Source organism: Moschus berezovskii, chromosome 12 (assembly GCF_049115385.1).
Source record: "Moschus berezovskii isolate FMDL1 chromosome 12, NW_MosBer_1.0, whole genome shotgun sequence".
In the NCBI taxonomy this organism is placed as follows: Eukaryota; Metazoa; Chordata; class Mammalia; order Artiodactyla; family Moschidae; genus Moschus; species Moschus berezovskii.
In genome coordinates, this window is record NC_142471.1 from 23,001,521 (window position 1) to 23,026,478 (window position 24,958).

Below are 24,958 nucleotides of genomic sequence, written 5' to 3' on the forward strand. Positions count from 1 at the left end.
CATCATCTTTCAAGATTTGAAATAGCTCAAATGGAATTCCATCACCACCACTAGCTTTGTTCGTAGTGATGCTTTCTAAGGCCCACTTGACTTCACATTCCAAGATGTCTGGCTCTAGGTCAGTGATCATAGGATAACATTATTGTTTACATTTTTTTCAAATTTTAACATCAAGTGGAAAAAAAGAGTATGGAAGTGTGTTCTGAGAGAGTCATAATGTTGGTATGTTATTCCAGCAATTCGCAAAGAATTTAAGTGTGCCATAAATTTAGATTTCTTGGTAACTGGTTGGATCTAAGTTTAAGTGCTAAAAACAGCATCTTTGTTTCTTATATATTTAATCTTATCATTACACTACCTATAATGTTCATAATTCTTCAAATGAATAACACAAGGCTCAATATATCTACTTCCTGTATTACATTGTGTTATTCAGTCGTGTCTGATTGTTTGCAACCCCATGGACTGTAGCCCTCCAGACACACCTATTCATGGAATTCTCCAGACAAGAATACTAGACTGGGTTGCCATTTCCTTCTCTAGGGATCTTCCCCACCCAGGGATGGAACCTAGGTATCCTTCATTGCAGGCAGATTCTTTTTGAGCCACCAAGGAATGTAGATATCAATTAAAGACTTCTTCTCCCTATACACAAGGTAGGTAATTCAATTCCTTTCTTTCATGCAGTTCCAAAAAAAATTTTTTATATGTCTATGATTCAAAATGGTTAATACACCTTTGCTGTTGTGATAACAAAAGCACAGTGTTAATCATAATACTTATTTCACGTCAGCAGCTAACAATACACTGAAAGCCTAGAAGCTAAATCCAAATGGTCAGAACACACACTAAAGTTAAACAAACAAAACATAATTCCTCCTGTCTTCTGAAAGTGAATTTGGAGAGGCAAATATCTGGATTAGCAATGCACTTAACAGTATGCAAGGTTTTTCCAAGTAAAATTCCATTCAGGAACTAGAAATGAGACATTCTACTCAAGAGGCAGTAACTGATGCGTGAGCTTAACTTAGCACCAAGACCGGATGCAGATGAAGCAGTGCCTACCGATGAGCAAAAGCAGACAATAAAATTAAGGACTCAGTGAGTCAGACTTTCAAAGGTAAAACCCCAGGATATTTGGAAGAACCATTTCTACAGCAGCATCAATATAAACAGCTCACAAACAAGATCTATATTATTTAGAAACATTTTCAAAGTAAAAGATGAAACAATGCTTTTTGCCAAATACTCTCAAGTATGTGATTGCACAGGCTGGTAAATTTATTTTTTTTAAGTCAGGAAAAAACATATTGCAAATTATTCTATTTTTCCAAGTAAGGTTGATGCTTTTGAACTGTGGTGTTGGAGAAGACTCTTGAGAGTCCCTTGGACTGCAAGGAGATCCAACTAGTCCATTCTAAAGGTGATCAATCCTAGGTGTTCATTGGAAGGACTGATGCTACAGCTGAAGCTCCAATACTTTGGTCACCTCATGGGAAGAGTTGACTCACTGGAAAAGACTCTGATGCTGGGAGGGATTGGGGGCAGGAGGAGAAGGGGACGACAGAGAATGAGATGGCTGGATGGCATCACCGACTCGATGGAGGTGAGTTTGAGTGAACCCCGGGAGTTGGTGATGGACAGGGAGGCCTGGTGTGCTGTGATTCATGGGGTTGCAAAGAGTCTGACACGACTGAGCGACCGAACTGAACTGAACTGAAGGTCACAAAACACACATATCTGCATATATACACTGCTGCTGCTGCTGCTAAGTCGCTTCAGTGGTGTCCGACTCTGTGCAACCCCATAGATGGCAGCCCACCAGGCTCCCCCATCCCTGGGATTCTCCAGGCAAGAACACTGGAGTGGGTTGCCATTTCCTTCTCCAGCATATATACACATTCAAAAATAAATAAATGATGATGGGGGAAAAATGTTAACACAAAAGAATTACCATCCACTATCACTATTACTGGGACTTCCCTGGTGGCCCAGACAGTAAAGAATCTGCCTGCTATGCAGGAGACCCAGGTTTGATCCCTGGGTTGGGAAGATCCCCTGAAGAAGGGAATGACAACCCACTCCAGTATTCTTGCCTAGAGAATTCAATGGAGAGATAAACCTTGAGCTACTGTTCATGGTGTCAAAAAGAGTTGGGTACGAGTGAACAACTTACACTTTCACTTTCCTCACGGGTATTTTATTTAAAAATGAAGAATATTTGACAAAAAAAAATTCAGAAGGACCAAATTGAAAAAGTCAAACTTTTCTAAGAAAGAATAGCTGGTACCATGGTTGGTGTTACCCTTCTTCTAACTCACCTTATTGTCATTTGTTAATTTCTTGGGATGTTTTTGGTTGTCACAACTAAGGTGGGGTGCTATTGGCATTAACTGGACAGAAGCCAGAGATGCTGCTAAACATCTTACAGCACATAGGACAGTTCCCCACAACAAAGAAGTATCTGATCCCCTCCCAGTGCTATCAGTATAATATTTGAGAAGTTCTAACACTTATGTTTTGGCCAAGGATCAGTGGATGCCAGCTCTGACTCAATCTGATGTGTTGGTCAGACTGCAGAGCCAGTGATATCCGGGGAGCTTGTATGACTTTCAATTTGCATTTTGCTTACGATCATTCTTAACAATGATAATTTAGCAGTAGAACTGCAGTGGTGAAATTCTACCAGTTAGGACCAGACTGAAACATTGATCACTAAACTGCAGTTCTATCACTTTGACAGATTCCAGTTGCTTATTAGTTGGTATTTGAACATCAACACATTAGAGACAATTAGGAGGTGGTACTATTCTTTTTAATGGAAGGTAAAAGGCTATTTTCCAGTTTGAATACAGAATCAGCACTCTACATCAAAAGACAGAAAATAAAAATCTTTTACACTAGGTTTTAATAACACATGCTTCCTTAAGTGTTCAATAAAAGAGTATATACTTTTTATTAATGTAACCACTTAAAGACTGGAAAAATGGAATGAATTTATAACCATGATTTTCTCTAGTTAGTAAAACTATAGGTATTAATAGTTTTAAGTTTACTTGGGCATTATATGAATATATAAAATTATGAAAAATATGTAAGCAGTATGGTGGACATTTTTGTCTGTGGACTGTCACACCTAGTACTTGTGTATTCATAAGATACTGTTTCATATACCAAAGATTTTGAAAGTAAGATTTCAGTGGCTATACTTGAATACTACATATATATGTGATTATTTCTGAAAGTTATATTACAAAATGGAATCCTACTATATATACTTTCCTGTTATTTATTTTTAACATTTTATATAAACTACTTAAATATATCTAAAATGTAACTTCATTACAATTTTAAATCTCTTATCCATCATGTAGATTTAATATCTACTATTTATAAGTTTGCAACCATTATCCATCCTAAAGGAAATCAGTCCTGAATATTCATTGAAAGGACTGATGTTGAAGCTGAAACTCCAGTACTTAGGTCACCTGATGTGAAGAACTGACTCACTGGAAAAGACCTTGATGCTGGGAAAGATTTAAGATAGGAGGAGAAGGGACTACAGAGGATGAGATGGTTTGATGGCATCAACTCTATGGACATGAGTTTGAGTAAGCTCCAGGAATTGGTGATGGACAGGGAAGCCTGGCATGCTGCAGTTTATGGGGTTGCAGAGATTTGGACACAACTGAGTGACTGAACTGACTGAAACATTATCAGATATTTTCCATTTATGTATATATGTATGCATACCTATAAATAGGTAGATATCTATGTTTGTAAATCTGTATGTATATATATATATATATGTATTTAGTAGGTTGTGATAGATATCTTTCTGCATGTATGCTAAGTTGTTTGAATCATATGCAACTCTTTGCAACTCTATGGACTGTAACCCGGCAGGCTCCACTGTCCATGAGATTCTCCAGGCAAGAATACTGGAGAGGGTTGTCATTTCCTACTCTAGGGGATCTTCCTGACTCAGGGATGTAACCTGCATCTCTTATGTCTCCTGCATAGGCAGGTGGGTTCTTTACCACTGACACCACCTGGGAAGCCCAGATTTCTTTCCACATTTATCTAAATGTAACTGGAGTAAAAATTTTAGAAGACAAAAAAAGCAATTTTATAAAATTTTTCAATATATTATTTCCAAATTCCCTCCAGAAATTTTACCCTCATTAATAGCTAATTAAGTATCTACTTTCTAAGATACCTTTCTGATAATGGATATCATCAATTTTTCTTTTTTTAAAAATTTCTGCAAATATGACAAAGAGAGTATTTCATGTTTGTTTTTATTAGTGTTTCTGCACTTTCTGATGGGACAGAACAACTGTTTACATGCTTATTCTAAACATGTATGAATTCTTTATGAATATCCTGTTCAGGACCTCTGCCCTATTTTTTGTTTTGGAGGGTGAGGGATGGGGAAGGAAGAGACATTTTTCTTATTAATTGGTTAGAATCTATTTACATATAAACACTTTCTTAAATAAATTGCTATTACCTCCCCAAATTCATGTTTCTCTTTCGTTTTTCAGACTTCATTGTTTTGTTTGTTCTGGTTTATTTTACTCTACTTTGTGTTTTCAGGTGTAAAGTGTGACTGCTTTTTCCTTTGTCTTTGCTTTTTTTTGCTTATCTAGGTATCATAGTTAGAAAGTCCTTTATCATCCAATGTCACAAAAATAAATATTTACTTTTCTTTTATCTTATACAGATTGTGTTAGTCATATTCTGCAGTACATTGCACATTGTCACTGTTGGTAAATAGAGTGCTTTCCATACCCCAAGATAATTCCTTCTCGCCTTCCTTCCTTCCCTCTTTCTGGCTTCCCTCCTTTATTACTTCCCGCCTTCCATTTATTCCCATTCCTTATGCCTATTTCTCTATTTCTTCCCTGAAAATTCAAACTGTTGTTTTATTAACCTACTATGGTTCACGTTGACTTGAGGGTTGTTTTTAATTCACTGTACTCATAACTCAGTTAGTAAAGAATCTGCCTGCAATTCAGGAGACCCCAGTTCGATTCCTGGGTTGGGACGATCTACTGGAGAAGGGATAGGCTACCCACTCCAGCATTCTTGGTCTTCTCTTGTGGCTCAGCTGGAAAAGAATCCGCTTGCAATGTGGGAGACCTGGGTTTGATCCCTGAGTTGGGAAGATCCCCTGGAGAAGGGAAAGGCTACCCACTCCAGTATTCTGGCCTAGAGAATTCCATGGACTGTATAGTCCATAGGGTTGCAAAGAGTCGGACACGACTGAGCGACTTTCACATCACTTCACAAATATATGAGTCCCTTTTGATTAGGTATCTCTGCCCTTCATAAACACTATATTTTAATAAAACCGATCCTGTGTTAGGCACATACTCATTCTATCACTGCACTGGGTCCTTTACAAACATCCTTTATTATTACAATACTTCAGGATAGGTATTATCTGACTTGAAATATCAGGAATCAGAATCCCAGAGAAATAAATTTTCTCAGAGTCATACAGTCACTAACAAAAGGAACCAAGATCCACCATAGCAAAAGTGATTCCAAAGCCAGAGCTCTTTTGTTTACTACTTAGTACCTCATAAAAATGAAAGCAAATGGAACCAAGTTTCTGTATATTTTCAGAAACTATTCTTTGCAAATAAAATCCCTTTTCTCTATCACATCATTTAATGTAATTTTAAGGAAATTTCAGTAACGGTAGTTTCTAACTTCATCTTTTCACAGAACTACACTAATTTAATTCTGCATTCATGGCTATAAAGTTGCAAGCAAACGGATGTGGGCAGCAGGTGTAATAACAGCCCTGGCTCTGCTTCTATGCAACTTTATTTCAAAATGTAAATTCCTTCCATTTTGGTTTTTTTTTTTGTCAGCAAATTTATTTTATTTTATTTTTTTTTATTTCTAAAAAAGAATTTTATTAAAAAAGCACAAATGCAAAGAAATGAACAGAGGAAAATTTATGCGTCGAACCTGGACTGGTCACTTATGATAATATACATGCTACAATTCCATTCTCCCCAATCATTCCACCTTCACCCTCTCCACAGAGTCCCAAAGACTGTTCTAAATGCCTATGTCTCTTTTGCAGTCTCTTATACAGGGTTCAGGTTACCATTTTTCTAAATTCCATATATATGCGTTAATATACAGTATTGATGTTCTTCTTTCTGGCTTACTTCACTCTGTATAATTGGCTCCAATTTCATCCACCTCATTAAAACTGATTCAAATGCATTCTTTTTGATGGCTGAGAAATACTCCATTGTGTATATGTACCAAAGCTTTCTTATCCATTCATCTGCAGATGGACATCTAGGTTGCTTCCATGTCCTGGCTATTATAAACAGTGCTGCAATGAACATTGGAGTACATGTGTCTCTTTCAATTCTGGTTTCCTCGGTGTGTATGCCCAGGAGGAGTGCGATCGCTGGATCATATGGCAGTTCTATTTCCAGTTTTCTGAGGAATCTCCACACTGTTCTCCATAGTGGCTGTACTAGTTTGCATTCCCACCAACAGTGTAAGAGGGTTCCCTTCTCTCCACACCCTCTCCAGCACTTATTGCATGTAGACTTTCGGATAGCAGCCATTCTGACTGGTGTGAAATGGTATCTCATTGTGGTTTTGATTTGCATTTCTCTGATGATGAGGGATGTTGAGCATTTTTTCATGTGTTTATTAGCCATCTTTATGTCTTCTTTGGAGATATGTCTGTTTAGTTCTTTGGCCCATTTTTTGATTGGGTCACTTAGTTTTCTGGAATTAAGCTGCAGGAGCTGCTTGTATAATTTGGAGATTAATCCTTTATCAGTTGCTTCATTTGCTATTATTTTCTCCCATTCTGAAGGCTGTCTTCTCACCTTGCTTAGAGTTTCCTTTGCTGTGCAGAAGCTTTTGATTTTAATTAGGTCCCATTTGTTTATTTTTGCTTTTATTTCCAATATTCTGGGAGGTGGGTCTTGGAGGATCCTGCTGTGATTTATGTCGGAGAGTGTTTTGCCTATGTTCTCCTCTAGGAGTTTTATAGTTTCTGGTCTTACATTTAGATCTTTAATCCATTTTCAGTTTATTTTGGTGTATGGTGTTAGGAAGTGTTCTAGTTTCATTCTTTTACAAGTGGCTGACCAGTTTTCCCAGCACCACTTGTTAAAGAGACTGTCTTTTCTCCATTTTATATTCTTGCCTCCTTTGTCGAAGATAAGGTGTCCATAGGAGCGTGGGTTTATCTCTGGGCTTTCTATTTTGTTCCATTGATCTATATTTCTGTCTTTATGCCAGTACCATACTGTCTTGATGACTGTGGCTTTGTAATAGAGCCTGAAGTCCGGCAGGTTAATTCCCCCAGTTCCATTCTTCTTCCTCAAGATTGCTTTGGCTATTCGAGGTTTTTTGTATTTCCATACAAATTGTGAGATTATTTGTTCTAGTTCTGTGAAAAATATTGTTGGTAGCTTGATAGGGATTGCATTGAATGTATAAATTACTTTGGGTAGTATACTCATTTTTACAATATTTATTCTTCCAATCCACGAACACGGTATATTTCTCCATCTATTCGTGTCCTCTTTGATTACTTTCACTAGTGTTTTATAGTTTTCTATGTACAAGTCTTTTGTTTCCTTAGGTAGATATATTCCTAAGTATTTAATTGTTTTCATTGCAACAGTGAATGGAATGGTTTCCTTAATTTCTCTTTCTATTTTCTCATTATTAGTGTATAGGAATGCAAGGGATTTCTGTGTGTTGATTTTATATCCTGCAACTTTACTGTAATCATTGATTAGCTCTAGTAGTTTTCTGGTAGAGTCTTTAGGGTTTTCTGTGTAGAGGATCATGTCATCAGCGAACAGTGAAAGCTTTACTTCTTCTTTTCCAATTTGTATTCCTTTTATGTCTTTTTCTGCTCTGATTGCTGTGGCCAAAACTTCCAGAACTATGTTGAATAGTAGTGGTGAGAGTGGGCACCCTTGTCTTGTTCCTGACTTTAGGGGAAATGCTTTCAGTTTTTCACCATTGAGGATAATGTTTGCTGTGGGTTTGTCATATATAGCTTTTATTATGTTGAGGTATGTCCCTTCAATTCCCACTTTCTGGAGGGTTTTTATCAAAAATGGATGTTGAATTTTGTCAAAATTCCTTCCATTTTGAGATTTTATTTTTATTTTTTTTTTAGGCCAAACTTGCAACTGTGTTATCAGTCATGGTTTCTCATAAATCCAGCACTTCTTGCCAGGTGTATGGAGACAGGTTTTATTCTCTGTCTGGAGTCAGTCTCAGCTATGTCACTTCATACTACATAATACTGGGTACTGGCACAAACTCTCTGTGTCTCTTTTCTGTTTTTGAAGTGGAGATAGTGATATCTACTTCAAAGGTAGTTGTGGAGAAAATTTAACAAAGTGCCTGCTATATATTAAGCATTAATTTAATAAGTGTTGTTTTTACTGCTATCATGATCATGAGAATAAGCAGCTGATATTTATCGAGTATACTCATGAGTTTTACAGATAAAAGAATAATTTGATAAAAAATTTGGACATTTTTTAAAACTGGAAGGATATTTTCTTGTCATAATGGATCCTCGATGGAAGACTGTTAATTCCAACTTCTTTCAAAGTATACTTCAAGTGCAAATTCTATGATCTTGATCTCCTAAAAGTTACAGTTATCTAATTTCAAGTATATCATTTTTTCTTAATTTAGAGGCAATAGATGGCATGCTTACTCAAAAACACATAGCTATGAAAGAGGATAGGCATGTAATTGTAGTATAATAGGAAATTGGGGGAATTGTTTAAATTGTCTTTATTAAATTCAGTTTTAGTAATGTGTAAAACTTCAAAGTTCCATCAGAATTCCAGTAAAGATCAATGTCATCCACAATTTTAATAAGGACTGTTAGAAAGGTAAATATGCTTTGCTGCTAATTTTAGAAGGCTTTCCTTTCTTTTAAAATCTTAACCTTCAAGCCAATTGAAACTATAAAGCACTTTGTTTCTGCCTAGGTTCTTTACTCTTCTCTGTACCCAGGATTTTGCTTGTAGAAGGATTTGGACCTCTTATCTCTAGTTAAACTTAAGAACTAGGAGAAAAGACCAAAGTAGCTCTGTCACTTTAAGTTTCACAGGTGGTCTAATAGTAGCTGGAGAGCAGAGAGATCAAAAAACCTTCCAAATTGGTGTTTTGGAAATACATGATTTATACTTTACATGACAATCTCTTGGAGTGAAGAGGAAAATTTTGAGTATCTCACCCTGTCTACCTAGCCTAGACAGAAAATTGCATATTCTCAAGTCATAGACTTCTAGAACCCATTCAAATTCCATACTTGGACAATGCACTTGTAGTTATTAGTGTGGAAGGTGAGTATTTTGTTTGCCAGGTGGTGATGTTTTCACTCTATTCTGCTGACTATATAGCCCCTGTACACATTTCAATTGCTATGTCTTAGATTGAAAGTTCCAAGTGACCCAGGTCCATGAATCACACAGGCAAGTGCTTTGTTAACATTTCTTGGATGCAGATGACTTTTACCATCCTTGGCAACAGTCTGGCATTGATTTTTTGTGGTATTATATTTTGTGTGCCTATCTTAACATCAATGCACCCAATATCCATTTAGAGCCTGATTTCCTCCTAAATAATTTTCCACCCAAAGAACCAACATAGACTTTATTTTATTTTCATCTAAAGCTTAAATCTAGACCAGGGTAGGTCACCTACCCTGATTCAATGGCTACCTATCCATAAATTAGCTACAAATCCACAAAAGGATACCATGCAAAGGGATATAGGAGGGACCTTATTTAGCTTAGCTGATCAAGCTGGTTTTCTCCACAAGTAGTTCTGGAAAAGGTGAAGAGGACTTATTATCAGTAAAGTGAATATTGTCAAACTGCAGAATTAGCAAAGGTGTCATGAATGTGAATCCATTCAACAAATGATGATGATGATAGTGGTATCGGTAATGATGATCAATCATGTTGATGGTCACAAGTTTGGCCACTTAATTATTTACTGCTTTGTATAAGTATTAATTAAAATGCTTCACAGTAACCCTCAAATATAAGTAGGTACATTTAAAAATAAGCAAACAGACAGGTGAGTTATGTAACTTGCTGAATATCAACAGTTATAAGTGACGGAACCAGGATTCAAACTTGGGGGTCTGACTCTAGAAAGTGTGTTTTTTTTTTAAATTGTATTAGAATCAAAAAGGTGGAGATGTGTCTGGGGATGACATTTTAAAAAGCCTTGTTTCTCACAAGTACATGAGCTTTATACAGCTGATGACTCTACACTGGGGGAATATTTGTGCCCTATGTCCATTCGTATTTATGTGGGATTTTATGCTTTTTAAAAAATAAACATAGGTTAATAATCACTTGCTGATTAAATATATGCATATAAAAACCCAAGATTTAGATTGTGGTTCTTTAATGTGCAAAGGTAATTCTTAAAAAGTCAGATTTGCTTTTAGCTCTTTTACTACCTTGACCATTGGTTTTAATGGGGAAACACATTTAAACACATTGCTTTTAATAGGAAAAGAAGTTATTAGCACATATTTAATATTTTACCAGAGACTAAAAATTCAGAAGTATTTAATTTATGTACGTTAAATTTTCAACAGTAAAAGAAATAGGACTTTTTCAGTGACAACAATGCAATAATGAAAAGAATGAGATAAAGGGCAACAATTTGTCATCAAATGTCCATCACAAACACCTCTCAACTCCAGAAGAGAAGACAAAGAATCACCTAAACACTTCAACCTCAGAAAATTTTTCCAAATAACTACTGCTTGGGTAATAATCTGTTAAAACATTAATTTTGAAAAATGAGAATTATGGTATTTATTTTATAGACAAACTATTATTGACTGGATATGAATGTTTTATCTATAATGAATCATCTCCTCTCCTCTCTAATTTTCTGCATATATTTTTTCCCAAAACACACTTTTGGTCAATATCATTCATCAATTTATTCATTCAATAAATATTTATAGTATATTTATTATGTGTCCAGCACTTAAATTTGAGGGATATATCACTGGGAGAAAAAAAGACTAAAATCACTGCCTTCATTGAATTTACCGTATAGTTGATAAACAAATCAAATAAAGATGTAGTATGTCAGAGAGTGAAAGGAAGTATCATGGAGAGAAACAGAGAGGAAAAGAGGTTTATATGGGGGTGGGATAGGGCTACAGTTTTAACAAAGGTGGCCAGCAGATGTCATCCAAAAAAGGTAATATTCAGAAAAGCAACTGTATCAGAAAAGAGAAGATTTATGGGAGATGAAGTCCAAAAATAGAGTGAAACTAAACCTAATACTATCATTTTTTTTTTTTTGAGGGGAAAAAATGGTCACCCTGTAATATATAAAGCTTCACTCTAAGTTGAGAAGGTTGTAAAATTGTAATATAAAGCTATGCATGTGAAATGAATTCCAGTCTAGTTTGTAAATTTCAAATCTGCCTATTTGATATCTTCAGTTGCTTGTCTTATAGACTTTCTAGACTCAGTTCAGTTCAGTAGCTCAGTCGTGTCTGACTCTTTGTGACCCCATGAACCGCAGCACGCCAGGCCTGCCTGTCCATCACCAACTCCCAGAGTCCACCCAGACCCATGTCCATTGAGTCGGTGATGCCATCCAGCCATCTCATTCTCTGTCGTCCCCTTTTCCTCCTGCCCTCAATCTTTCCCAGCATCAGGGTCTTTTCAAATGAGTCAGCTCTTCACATCAGGTGGCCAAAGTATTGGAGTTGCAGCTTCAAGATCAGCCCTACCAATGAACACCCAGGACTGATCTCCTTTAGGATGGACTGGTTGGATCTCCTTGCAGTCCAAGGGACTCTCAAGAGTCTTCTCCAACACCACAGTTCAAAAGCATCAATTCTTTGGTGCTCAGCTTTCTTTATAGTCCAACTCTCACATCCATACATGACCACTGGGAAAACCATAGCATTGACTGGACTAGACATATCCAAAATTAATTTCTCATCTTCCACCATCTCTAATCTGCTCCCCCATAACACTATAAATGGTAAGGACACATTCCCAATTCTCAAGGCAAAAACCTTAAGTTGTACTTGACTCCCTTCTCTCTCTCTCATACTGAGTATCTAATCTTCAGTGAATTCAATGATTCACCCATCGCTGTATACACTCAATAAACAACTTAATCTCTCTAGTTTTAAAACCAGTCTTAGCCTCCATCATTTCTTACTTGGAAATTAGCAGTAGTTTTCTAATTTCCTGCTTTCTATTGTACCACTACTCAGAGAGCGTTCAACACAATATTCAGAATGACCCCTTTAAAATAAGCCATATGTCATTCTGACTCAAAGTTATCTAACAACTTCCCACCTTATTCAAGATAAAAGCTGTCTTACAATGGCTTACATGCCCTACAAGATCAGGACTCATTTTTAGTCTTAGACCCCTCTCACTTCACTAATACTTGCTTCCAAGAGCTTTCCTTCCTTAAGGCTTTTCTACTTGCTTTTTTCTCTGCCCTGAAGGCATTGATGAGTAGAAAACACTGTGTTGATATTTAAAGCTCAATGCTAGGCTAGGCTCACTAATAATAATGGAGATCTATTATTCCTAAAGATAAATAAGACAATCAATTAGAAACAAGAGACAAATATTCCAGGCATTAAAGGTTAGGTACTGAGCATTAATTTTAACTGAGAACTTCTCAAAAGTCAACGTAAGGTGAAATGTGTATATTTTAATATAGTTCCATTGTCTGATAAGTGAGAATATATTAAGATATTTGGCAACTATCTTTCCTGCACTGACATTTTAAGAACTATTTATGGAAATAACTCCAATATACAATTTTTTTAGGTAAAACAATGACAATGTTTTGAACTTTAATTTTCTCTGCCTAAATTTCTACACAGTGACTTATAAAGTCAGAGGAATGACAATGAATTTCAATTTGGGTAAAGAAGCTGTATGAAACAAAGTTGACACTTCCAAGAACAATACTTCACTGTGGATCGAGAAAGATAAATCCTAGTAGCCCTAGCACATAAAAATTAAAAACGAATAAGTACAGTGTCCTTTCGACTGCTGCTCAACAGAATTTTTTGTGTCATTAAATCAACAGCGTCTAAGAATAAAGAAAACCTCTTTTAAATAAAAAAATTGAGCTCATCTTAAAGAACTTTTGCATTTGACAGAGGACAAAAGATAGACAATTTGGACATGGGGAAAAATTATAGTCTTAAGGATACTCGTAACTACCAGGAACACAAGAGTCATTTCAGCAAATAAAGAGAGTTTTTGAATGTGTATGCCTAGAGGACCAGGAATAAGGAGGCATTGTGAAGAACTTTGGCAAGAAGCAGAGCAATTAATATTAATGCTAGCAGGTTCTGGGTAGTAGGGAGTCACAGAATATTTCAGAGTAGTGACCTAACAATTTATAGTAAGATTTATCAATCTTAAGTAAGTATGATTGTTGGAAGGGAGAAAGATCAGGAAAGAAATTTATGTAATCAACTAGGCTTAGTATATTGAGGACCTAGTGTCCTTTGAGGCAAGATGTCTTACAGAAGGAAGGTAATACTTACCTTTTTTGCATCATCTATACCTATATCTGTACCAGGAAGTGTGTGAGGCTCTATAAATATAACACTAAATGAGACAAAAACGTGCTCTTTGCACTAATGAGGTTTAGTTAGATTTCATGAATGGAGGGGGGGAAAAGCCATCATACAGGAAATTATATGGACAAAAATGAATATTCTGATGTGGGACTCTCCATATATTACAGATGGATGTTGGGGGAAATTATACTTGGACTTGTGTTTCAAAAGTCTAAGCTATTTTGAAATCCTAATGATGAGCAGGTATTTTTTTGATGAATGGGAAGACACAGCTGTGGAAGTGGAGGAAATAACTGTGAAAGAGAGATGTATGCGGAGAGCCTCTGCCTTCTAGGAAGAATGATTTCCATACAAAAGGCCACGTTTGGAGGGAAAGTGGTGAAATATGAGGCAAAAGAGGAGCAGGGAGTAGATCCTGAAGCTCTTGTAAGTACATAGGACGTTGAGGGGTTGGATGGGAGACACTGAGACCTGCATGCATGGTGATGGGGTTTCACGCACGGTGATGGACGAGAGACTTGCACTTTAGAAACATATGAGTTCAAGTGAGGGAGTGGAATTTACAAAGCTGGAGACAAGAGACAATTTGAGAGTCTGCTACAGGTAACCAAGCAAGAGATGCCAGGGTCCGAGTTAAGGTGCTGACCAAGACAACCTAACACTCCCCTCAGCTTAACTTGTCTCTCAGACGGTAAAGAATTTGCCTGCAATGCGGGAGACCCGGGTTAGATCCCTGTGTTGGGAAGATCCCCTGGAGGAGGGCATGGCAACCCATTCCAGTATTCTTGCCTGGAAAGTCCCTATGGATAGAGGAGCCTGGTGGGCTAAAGCCCATGGGGTCTCAAAGTCGGACTCGACTGAGCGACTAAGCACAGCACACACAGCATACTTTGACCAGGCATTACACAGCCTTCCTCCAGACTCTCAGCCCCTGACCTCCCCTTTCTTAGAGCATGCACTTCATAAAACTGACACTAATTTCTTTGTATCTTTGAGATGTAAATATTTTCCATGCTTCTTGCCAGTTTTACAACCCAGGACTGTCTTTCTCAGGGATCTGGGAGCCATCTCTATGAAATGTGATCATCAAGGAAGATGGAGCCTTAACTGCCAGTCTCTGCGGAAGGGGAGGAGCTTAACTTTAGAGGACACCTTGCTGCACATTATAAAAGTATATTACCTCCTGTCATGAAAATAGAGAAAGTTCACTTTTCTTCTGGGTAAAGCCAGTTAGCAAACGTAGATGGCCTCCAATTCCCCTCGCCTCATCTCTGAAATTCACCCCCTTGTTTCAGCAAACTTGAACTCAGCCTGAGATCAGGTCTCTCTTTCCTATTGCAAGAGTCTTGAGTAAAGTCTTCCTCTTTCCTTTATAACCACCTCCAGTGCACATTTTTCTTTGAAAGTGGTATAGTGGAGGTGGTGAAAAAATTGATTAGTTCAGAAAATATTTAAAAGATAATAAAATCAGAACATATTGTATGATTAGCTATAGGAAGGAGTAAAAATAATAATAATAAAAATAGTAAAAATAATAATAATTCACAGGTTCAGACTTGTGCATGAATGTACAGCAGCATCGTAAGAAATATGGGAGTCAGGTTGGATTTGTGGGTAAAATGATGCATTCAGGCTTGGAAACAGTGAATTTCACCTGTGAGCTACATGAGGCAAGGAAGCCTACAGGCCTGCCAATACATGCAGCCTGAGTTCAGCAGACAGGAGTTGGCCACTCTATCTATGACACCTGAAATCTTGGGACTGATTGAGCATATCCAAGAAAATTGGAAAAAACTTGAGGACTCCAGAGCTTACATCAGAACTGTAGTGAACCCTCATGCATAGGAATAGACAGATGAAGAGAAAACAATGAAGCACTGAGAATGATCACTCAGAAAGGTAAGAAAGCAGAGTTATCACCAAATACAGTATAGAAATTGTAAAAACAAATGATGATAACGTGCACTGCCTAGTGTAGCGCTGCTGAGTAATGTCATTTCACTCAGGCTTACCAGACCTGTGCTTTAACCACGGGTTAAATATAACCAAACTATATTAACAAGGTAATGCGGTCATATCTTCTTCATATTCTGCATGGTAATTCAGTATAAATTTAAATTATGGAGAGTGTATTCTAAGAATAGGACTATTAAAATGTTTCCAATTTTTAAAATACACCACTCATTCATGGTGATATTTTGTTCTCATGGTGGAAGATATTCAATGGACTGCATGTTAAAAAGCAACAATAAGCATGTTCTACTTATCACCAACATGAAGTTTGAGGCACTTTTTAATACCAAGAATCATCTCCAGTATTTTAAGATTTGATATGCTCCAATTCATTTGCTGCTGTTGACGTTTTGAGGTTGTTCCAGTAACCTAGGCAACTGTTCTTATTTCTGTCCTAATTTACTTCTATTTATAAAGCATATATAAATTTAATGGTCTCAATGGTATTCTTTGAGGCAGGTTAGGTTTACAAACTATATATTCTTCAGTGGGTATAATATTAAAGATAGGACAAATATTAGTCATCAAACTGACAACAAATTATAATTTCTTTCATTTTGGATCATCTATAAATATGATGAATAATGTATCTTTAAAAAAGTATAACTTTATCATATTGAAATAAATGTCTATAGTTGAAATTATAAAATTTTAATTGTTTATTTTAATGCTATATTTATACAGCTGGATTTCAGCAATTAGAGACCACAACTTAAAATACCTTCAAATAAAAACATAACCGTAGTCAGCAGTGTTAAATGAGTTCCCTTTTTCACTTCTTATCTATAAGAAATTATAATCACAGTTTAAATTGTGTAAGGCAGAACAATTTTTTTTATTTTGTCTTTGTATCTTATTGGCTTTCCAGCTGTTTTGGCAGAGGGAAGACACTAGAACATCTGTCCTTTGTGAACAGAGGTAGAGAAAGAGTAGGTGATTTTAAATGACTACTTGCAAAACAGTCACCAACATACATCTATAAAACACCAGGATGGCTGTGTTTTTTTTTCTTTTTTATGAGTATGTACCATAAAACTAGGAAATTAAGCCCTGTATATCTTAGTGAAGGTAACTGAGGACTCTGGAGAAAGACGGAAACTAATAGATCACCAAGCTACCATAATTCCACAAAAAAGAAAAGCTCCCAGTGAGGAACCAGTCATTCCACAATCATTGAAGGAAATAAGAAATTGGCAATTTTGGGGTAAAGTATTTTGTTCCTACTATCAAAAGTTGCTTTTTCTGATCATTATTTCAGATCTATGTTATTTACATGAATAAAAATGTACATAAAAGTGCTAGCATCATAAGAATCACATTAATATCATCTCCCTTTTAACCGCTTAAAGCAGTTTCTGAAATGTCCCCTTCCTGAAAGGGCGGGGGGGGGGAAACAAACTCAACTAATCTTCGAATGTACAGGCATAAAGTTGTTTCTATTATTTATATTCTTGATGCTTCTATGAGTAATTCCCATTTTGAGTATTGTTTATTTGCAAGATTTTTCTTGTTGATTATTGTTACCTGACAGTTCCCTTTTTAGAGAAGCTTTTAAGGCAGCTTTGACTCTGCTGAGCCTCTCAATTTTATCTTTATTTTTATTGCATTAATACCTGGTATGTATTAGTTGCTTTCTTTTCTTTATGATTATTCTGTTTATTTTGCTAACTTCTTAAACTGGCTATATACTTGTATACTCATTGCTTTTCCTTTTTATGTAAAGTCTACTACATTTAAGGCCTCAGTAGATAATGTTTTCCATATCCCGTAGGTTTTAAGACTTTGTATTTTTGTTATCTTTCTGTAATGATGTTGTTTTTAAATGTCATGTACTCAGTGAGTGATATAAACACATTGTAAATCCAGTTTTCTAATAAAAAATTTTTTAAAAAATTGGTAATTGTTAAATGTTGAGCCCCACAAAACCAAATGACCAAAGTAATCTTATGCTGAAAGACTGAGAGATCTGTATTTACAAAGCTCTTTGAAATACTCAAAAGGAAATGAAGTGTAACATTAGCACACACAAGTCTATGCACATCTTGACATTCACTGCTGTAAAAATCAAAATTTATTGAGTATTTCATTTGCATGAGAAATGAATTTATTTTTCATATATCTCATCTTCAAAAACAGTTATAAAAGAGATACTACTATTTCCTTCATTCTGAGCATTTTTGACTCCCTTTACTCATTTTTTCCACTTAATCTATTAGTAATAATAGATGTTATTATTATCACAATTTTACAGATGAGGAAACTGAAAGTTAGAAATATAAACTACCTTTCCCAGGGTCATATGGATGTTAATTGGTAGAACCCACTTTGAACCAAGTTTGTGTGTATCCAAAGTCCACACATTTATCATCCACAGTACATTTCTACAGCAGGGCCAAAAAAGGCAAGCCACTTGCTCACCCATTCTATTCACAAAACTCTTTCAACTCATTTTACTGAGTCTTTCTAAACCCACAGTTGTCCCTTAGGTAGACTTGAGGAATATACTTTTAGCTACCACCCTCCTGCCACTTGCAATTTCCTGAGTATCCATGGTTACTTCTGCCTACATTACAGACAATAATCTAGGGAAACTTTCTAGAAATTAGAATGTTCCCTTCATTGAAATATCAAAGAAGCCAAGTGATAAGAGGCTGAATGAGGAGTAACTGCCTCTGTCTCTGGATTCTATGATTGGAGACCTCAGAGTGTCACCCAAAAAGGTCCTCCATGGTGTGATTCTACTTAAGTAGAATCCATGTCATCAACACAAAGTAATTCATTAGGGAGATTTTTAGGTTCTAAGCATCACTATGTAGTTTCCAAAGAGTAACCAACCATCTGACTTTGTTATTGATGTTAAACTGTAGTATTGGGACATTTGAAAATGTGTAAGGTTTAAACAGATCTGATACTAAGCCTTATGGTCTTAAGTTTCATGAGTCATCTTCTGTTAGAGGAACACTGACTGTGGTAATAGTTGGGCAATGAGATCTTAAGGGATGGTGAAATTCGACCCACATTTACAAGCATGCTGTAATAGAATGTGTTGGGTTGTGCCAGACAACCTGGAACTTGCTTCCATTTCTACAGGACTTGCTTAAACTACTGAAATTCTTTGAGTCTATTTAGATGGGGAAACAGTGGAAACAGTGGCTGACTATTTTTCTGGGCTCCAAAATCACTGCAGATGGTGACGGCAGCCATGAAATTAAAAGACGCTTGCTCCTTGGAAGGAAAGTTATGACCAACCTAGACAGCATATTAAAAAGCAGACACATTACTTTGCCAACAAAGGTTCGTCTAGTCAAGACTATGGCTTTTCTCATGGTCATGTATGGATGTGAGAGTTGGACTATAAAGAAAGCTGAGCACCAAAGAATTGGTGCTTTTGAACTGTGGTGTTGGAGAAGACTTGAGAGTCCCTTGGACTGCAAGGAGATCCAACCAGTCCATTCTAAAGGAGATCAGTCCTGGGTGTTCATTGGAAGGACTGATGCTGAAGCTGAAACTCCAATATTTTGGCCACCTGATGCGAAGAGCTGACTCACTTGAAAAGACCCTGATGCTGGGAAAGATTGAGGGCAGGAGGAAAAGGGGACGACAGAGAATGAGATGGCTGGATGGCATCACCGACTTGATGGACATGGGTTTGGGTGGACTCCAGGAGTTGGTTATGGACAGGGAGGCCTGGAGTGCTGTGGTTCATGGGGTCGCAAAGAGTCAGACATGACTGAGCGCCTGAACTGAATTCCCTGATTAATAAAATCAATGGAAAAAAAAAACCTTCAGGGCTTCTCTTAGATAAAACACCAACTTGGAAACTTTTTATGGAGAAAGATAGAGGGCAGGAGGAGAAGGGGATGACAGAGGATGAGATGGTTGGATGGCAGCACTGACTCAATGGACATGAGTTTGAGCAAACTCCAGGAGATAGTGAAGGACAGGGAAGCCTGGCATGATGCAGTCCACAGTGTCACAAAGAGTTAGACACGACTTAGCGACTGAAGAAAAACAATGATTTGGAAACATTCTCTAAAGTGTTAATGATAACTGGCACAGCTCTGTTTAAAAAGAAAATGAACCTTATCTTATACTTAATAAAATCTTTAAGAAGATATTTTAGGACTTACAAAAAATATTATTATCAAGTTTAAGAATTTTATTATCTTAGAAGTCTATTTTAATCTCTCTCCAATTTAAAATAAAAGATGTCTATTTCATCCTTGCTAAGAGCATGAACAGAATAAACAATAATTCTGAAGAATGCTCTATAAACCTATAGCAAACCCACTCTCCTGTGTCACTCTGGGATGCCTGATCATTGGTTAGAACCAGTGTTGGTCCAGTGAATATTCATGTTTAGTAATTAATATAACCACTAATTTCCACTGCTGTTTCTTTGCCATCTCATAAGGCATGCACTATTGGTCTCTTAGTATTTTACACTCTTATTAAGTGTGGAATGTAAATCATTGTTTGTTGGTTACAGACCTTTACAATGCCCAGTGGCATTTGCCACCAATGACAGCAGTAACAGATGATGTTTAGCCAAAGCTACTGGAAGTGCAATGGATAAAGTAAAATGATAATAAATAATTGTCACTCCATTACTAAACACTGCCTGAAATTGGTTCTAGTACATGTTTGATATAGCAGAGTCTGCATAATCCAAGAACCAAAAAGGCATTTGTTCCTTTGCAACAGCTGCAAACAAAAAGGAATCAAACACTTGTCTTATTCAGTGACCAGGAATTCACTGAGCATGGCATGAGTATTCAAATACTTCTCGACAGATTCTGACTTCGAAATCTTACGATATCTTTCCAAATTAATGATTCTTGGGAAATATGTCAAAAGATATACTCAGTCCAATGGACACAAAGATCAGGAAATACTATATTGTTTGCAGAGACAAAGTCTCAAATAGTCATAAGACTGAATTTATGAACATATTCAAAGCATAGGGATGTAATTATAAGAAATATGGGACTATTAGGGATATAAGATGCCTGGGAGAGAACATATCTAAATATGATCTTAGCTCTGGTCAGGTGATACAGGTAGAGGACAGATTTAAGCCATTTTCCTTCACTAGTCATATAAACTTCAGGTACATATGTCTTAGCATATACATCTATCTTGTGGGATCTTGGTTCCCCGACCAGGGATCAAACTCATGCCCTTTGCAATGGAAGCACAGAGTTCTAACCACTGGACCTCCAGGGAATTCCCAACATGGGATGTTCTTAAATGTATCTGTTTCATACATCTCCAAATTTTATGACACTGAATTTAATAACAGTACTAATTATAATGATGATAATTGCTATAGTGGTAACAATGACCCTGTTGCTACCTAGTCAGTGACGAGTTGACTCACTGGAAAAGACTCTGATGCTGGGAAAGGTTGGGGGCTGGAGGAGAAGGGGACGACGGAGAATGAGATGGCTGGATGGCAACACCGACTCTGTGGACATGAGTTTGAGTGAACTCCGGGAGTTGGTGATGGACAGGGAGGCCTGGCGTGCTGTGATTCATGGGGTCGCGGAGAGTCGGACACGACTGAGCGACTGAACTGAACTGAACTGAACTGAATGATTGAGAACTTATTATGAGCTAGGCAGTAGGTTAAGAATGCTTTTCAGTAATTTAGTTGATTCCCACAGCAATCCTCATGTAGAGAATATTATTAGTACCCTCACTTTACAAACTGAGGGACAGAGGTAGAGAAAGGCTAAGTGAGCTCCCCAGGAATGCAGCAAGGAAGTGGCTGATTCAGATGCATTCCCAGGCAGTCTCAGACACCATGCTATACTACCTGGCTTTAGACCTACATGCTATATAGTCTGTTCTGCAGTTGCAAGTTATCAGTGGCTAGGAAATCAAGGTTCCACAAATTCCCAAGCAAAGTAGAACATCTCAGAATATTTCAAAAATTGATTAATATCTTTGGAGGGACATATGTGTGTGTGTGTGTGTGTGTGTGTGTGTGTGTGTGTGTTTTGAGGTGGGCAGAAGGAAGCATTGTAGAAAGGGAGAAAATAGAAGCATATAGCGTCAGAATTTGATTATTTTCCCCTAGAACTTCAGAGTATATTTACAACTTCATGGATTCTCTTTTTCACTCTAAACAAACAGGTACACATTTCACTTTGATATTCCCATGACTACTCTAACGACCACAAGTGGCATGAGGTAAGTCACTGCTTAATAAGAAATGGCTTCACTGAGAGCTCTCAAGGTGGAAGAAATCATTCCTCTCACAATGCTGCCCAGCATCCTGAGACTCCTATCTCTGGGCTTTACAGAAGCAGTTCTAGATCCAGGGGTCCTACCTGGGAGACACTTCCTGGAGTGATAAGGAAAGGGCTTAGCACACAGCTCTCCCCTCAGGGAAGTGACTTACCCGGTCAGTTTTCCCTTCAGTCTGAACGCTGGTATAACTGCGGACCTCATGATCCTCTTCCAGGTCAGAAACATCCTCTAGTTCTTCTGGAGTCTATAAAAAGAAAGCAAAACACTGTTGTTGGAAATGCAAAATGGTAGTCTGGCAGTACCTCAGTAAGCAGAATTACCAATATGACCCAGCAACTCCTCTCCTAGGTTATATGTATGTAAACAGTTCTTTGCAGGAAACTGCCCTCAGCAGGAGGGCTTCACTAATGGCTCAGATGGTAAAGAATCTGCCTGTAATCCTGGAGACCCAGGCACAATCCCTGGGTCAGGAAGATCCCTTGGAGAAGGGAATGGGAACCCACTCCAGTATTCTTGCCTGGAGAATTCCATGGACAGAGATGCTCCTTTTCTTGGCACTTTAGCAAAGCCATACTGTAACTAAAATTTAAGCCAGGCACTCCCATCCTCTACTCATCTCCCCCGCAAGCACACCTTTCAGATCTTTTAATCAAATGATATCTTGCCTAACTTGTCAGGTCTTTCCATAGATTATAGCGGTAGAAATGAAGAATAAGTATGACCAAATCTTTTCCCTAGGTTCCCATCCAGTAATCTCATGACCAAACCCTGTAAATAAGATAGCACCCAGATGAATATCACAAGAATTCACTGAGCCTGCGTAGAGGGGGATGGTGAGGACCTTGACCCCCATCTCAGTGATGAATTGAGATTACTTCCCTTCTTTCCTTTAAATGTTTTTATAATCAAGCAGAATCTTTGGACATGGTGTTTGGGGAAAGTTGAGTCGACTATCTCCCTAGATTGCCAGCAATTTGATTAAAGGAGACTTTTCTTTCTATAGGGTTTCCTGGTAGCTCAGACGTTAAAGAATCTGAGTATTGATTTTGTAAGCAGTGGGAAGTCGGACCCAATTCACCCAACAGTACATATCCAAGAGAAATGAAAAACATATGTCTACACAAAAATCTGTAAACAAGTATTCATAGCAACAGCAAGCATAATGACCAAGAAACATATCTAGTGATGAATGAATAAACAAAACATGGCAAATCCCTACAAAGGAATATTACTTGAATATTATGAAAAGGAAAGAAGTACTAATATATACTGCAACAAGGTAAACTTTGAAAATGTTACAAACAAGTCAATCACAAAATGCCACATATTATATGGTTCTATTTATTTGGAATTCAAGAATAGCCACATGTATAGAGATAGAGATTTGATTAGTGGTTCCTAAAGCAGAGAGTGGAAGAGGGGGTTGGGAGCCATGACTGCTAATGGGTATGTGGTTTCATACCCCTGGGGTATAAAATGGCATGGCGTTTCATGGGATGGTATTGGTATAAATTGGGATGGCAACAACGTTCTATGATCAAAAGTGGTAATGATCACACACTCTTGTGAATATTTAAAATACTTTAAATGGTGATGTTTATAGTATATTAATTATGTCCCAATAAATTCTGAAAGAAAAAGAGAAAGCAAAAATGATCAGAAGGATGTTTTTCTCTGAGTAGCAATTTGGCTAACCACTAAGTGGCTACCACAAATCAAGGTGTTTACAGGTGACAAATAAATGGAATAACTATTATTAAAACCATATGATATCAAAACACAAAAAACTGAGAAATTTTCTTAGAAAGTAATAATTTAACATGAACTTAGGGTTTGGTCTACATAGTTAACCTACTTCCATTGCTATTTTGTTTTCAATTTCAGCTTAAATGTCTTTTATTTAGGGAGGTGTCTTGCCTACAAATCCCCTAGATTGGCTTGAGTTTCTCTTCCAAGCATTTCCTGATGCCCTCTACATTCACTATATAGTGTCTGTCATACTTTATTTTAGCGTTGGTTGTTGAATTGGGAAGTAAACTGTTGAACTATCTGCTCTGCTTACTACCATCTCACCACAACCTAGCACATACATGGTTTTAAATGGATGAAGAAAAATTATCAGTGATAGCCAAAAATCTAATTGGATATGAGCAAAACAAAACATATCAACAGCAACAACAAACATCTGTCCTGCCTGTATCTCTATTGTGCTTCTATCTTCCTGTATTTCGAACTAATTTTTTAATCTTTTTTGTTATTGTTTTTCTCAGTTCCAGGTTACCATTCCCTTAGTCCCTCTGTGGCAATAATTTAATGATACCAGTTATTAATGCAAATATAAGTACTGTACAGCAAAATTGTTATTACAAATATAAAGTACTTAATGAGAATTAATTTAGTATGATAGTTTACACAGTCTCAGTGTTAAACTATGATTCCTTTGCTACAAAGCTCTGGTGAGAAATTAAAAATATAAACATTTAGGTTTCATGACAAACGTCCAAAAGTGAAAATGGAAGGTCTCCTGTATATACACATAGCTGTTGAAGACTGGAAAGGGTCAGGACCTACCTCCTCAGAATAGCTCTGGTTTCCCTCAAACCTTGCTCTACACACAGACCCTTCACTTACTTTCAGGGTTGTGAAGCATTCATTCCATTGGGGCCACTCCAGGCATGGGAACTCAAAATGATTAGCTCACACTGTGGAGCAAAATTATCAATCTCCTAAACACTTATGGCCTCAGATTCTTTCTCAGTTCATGGGTCTTTGACCAACACTTTTTTTTGTTCTCCAACACTTACACTGAGAATCTCCTATCACTCTGCATTAATTTCAACAGACTCTTCAGTTCAGTTCAGTTCAGTTCAGTCGCTCAGTCGTGTCCGACTCTCTGCGACCCCATGAATCACAGCATGCCAGTCCTCCCTGTCTATCACCAACTCCCGGACTTCACTCAAACTCATGTCCACAGAGTCGGTGATGCCATCCAGCCATCTCATTCTCTGTTGTCCCCTTCTCCTCCCGCCCCCAACCTTTCCCAGCAGC

The 24,958-nt window shown here is 37.2% G+C and overlaps 1 protein-coding gene across 3 annotated transcripts in view; it reads right to left on the reverse strand.

Annotated features, from left to right (window-relative positions):
- Positions 1 to 24,958, reverse strand: part of CTNNA3 (catenin alpha 3) — a 1,978,275-nt gene that overhangs the window by 203,396 nt on the left and 1,749,921 nt on the right. For all 3 annotated transcript variants that reach the window (XM_055425631.2, XM_055425630.2, XM_088841920.1), the window contains one exon: positions 22,062 to 22,154. In XM_055425631.2, the coding sequence (XP_055281606.2) occupies positions 22,062 to 22,154 (93 nt within the window). The remainder of the gene's footprint in view (positions 1 to 22,061; positions 22,155 to 24,958) is intronic.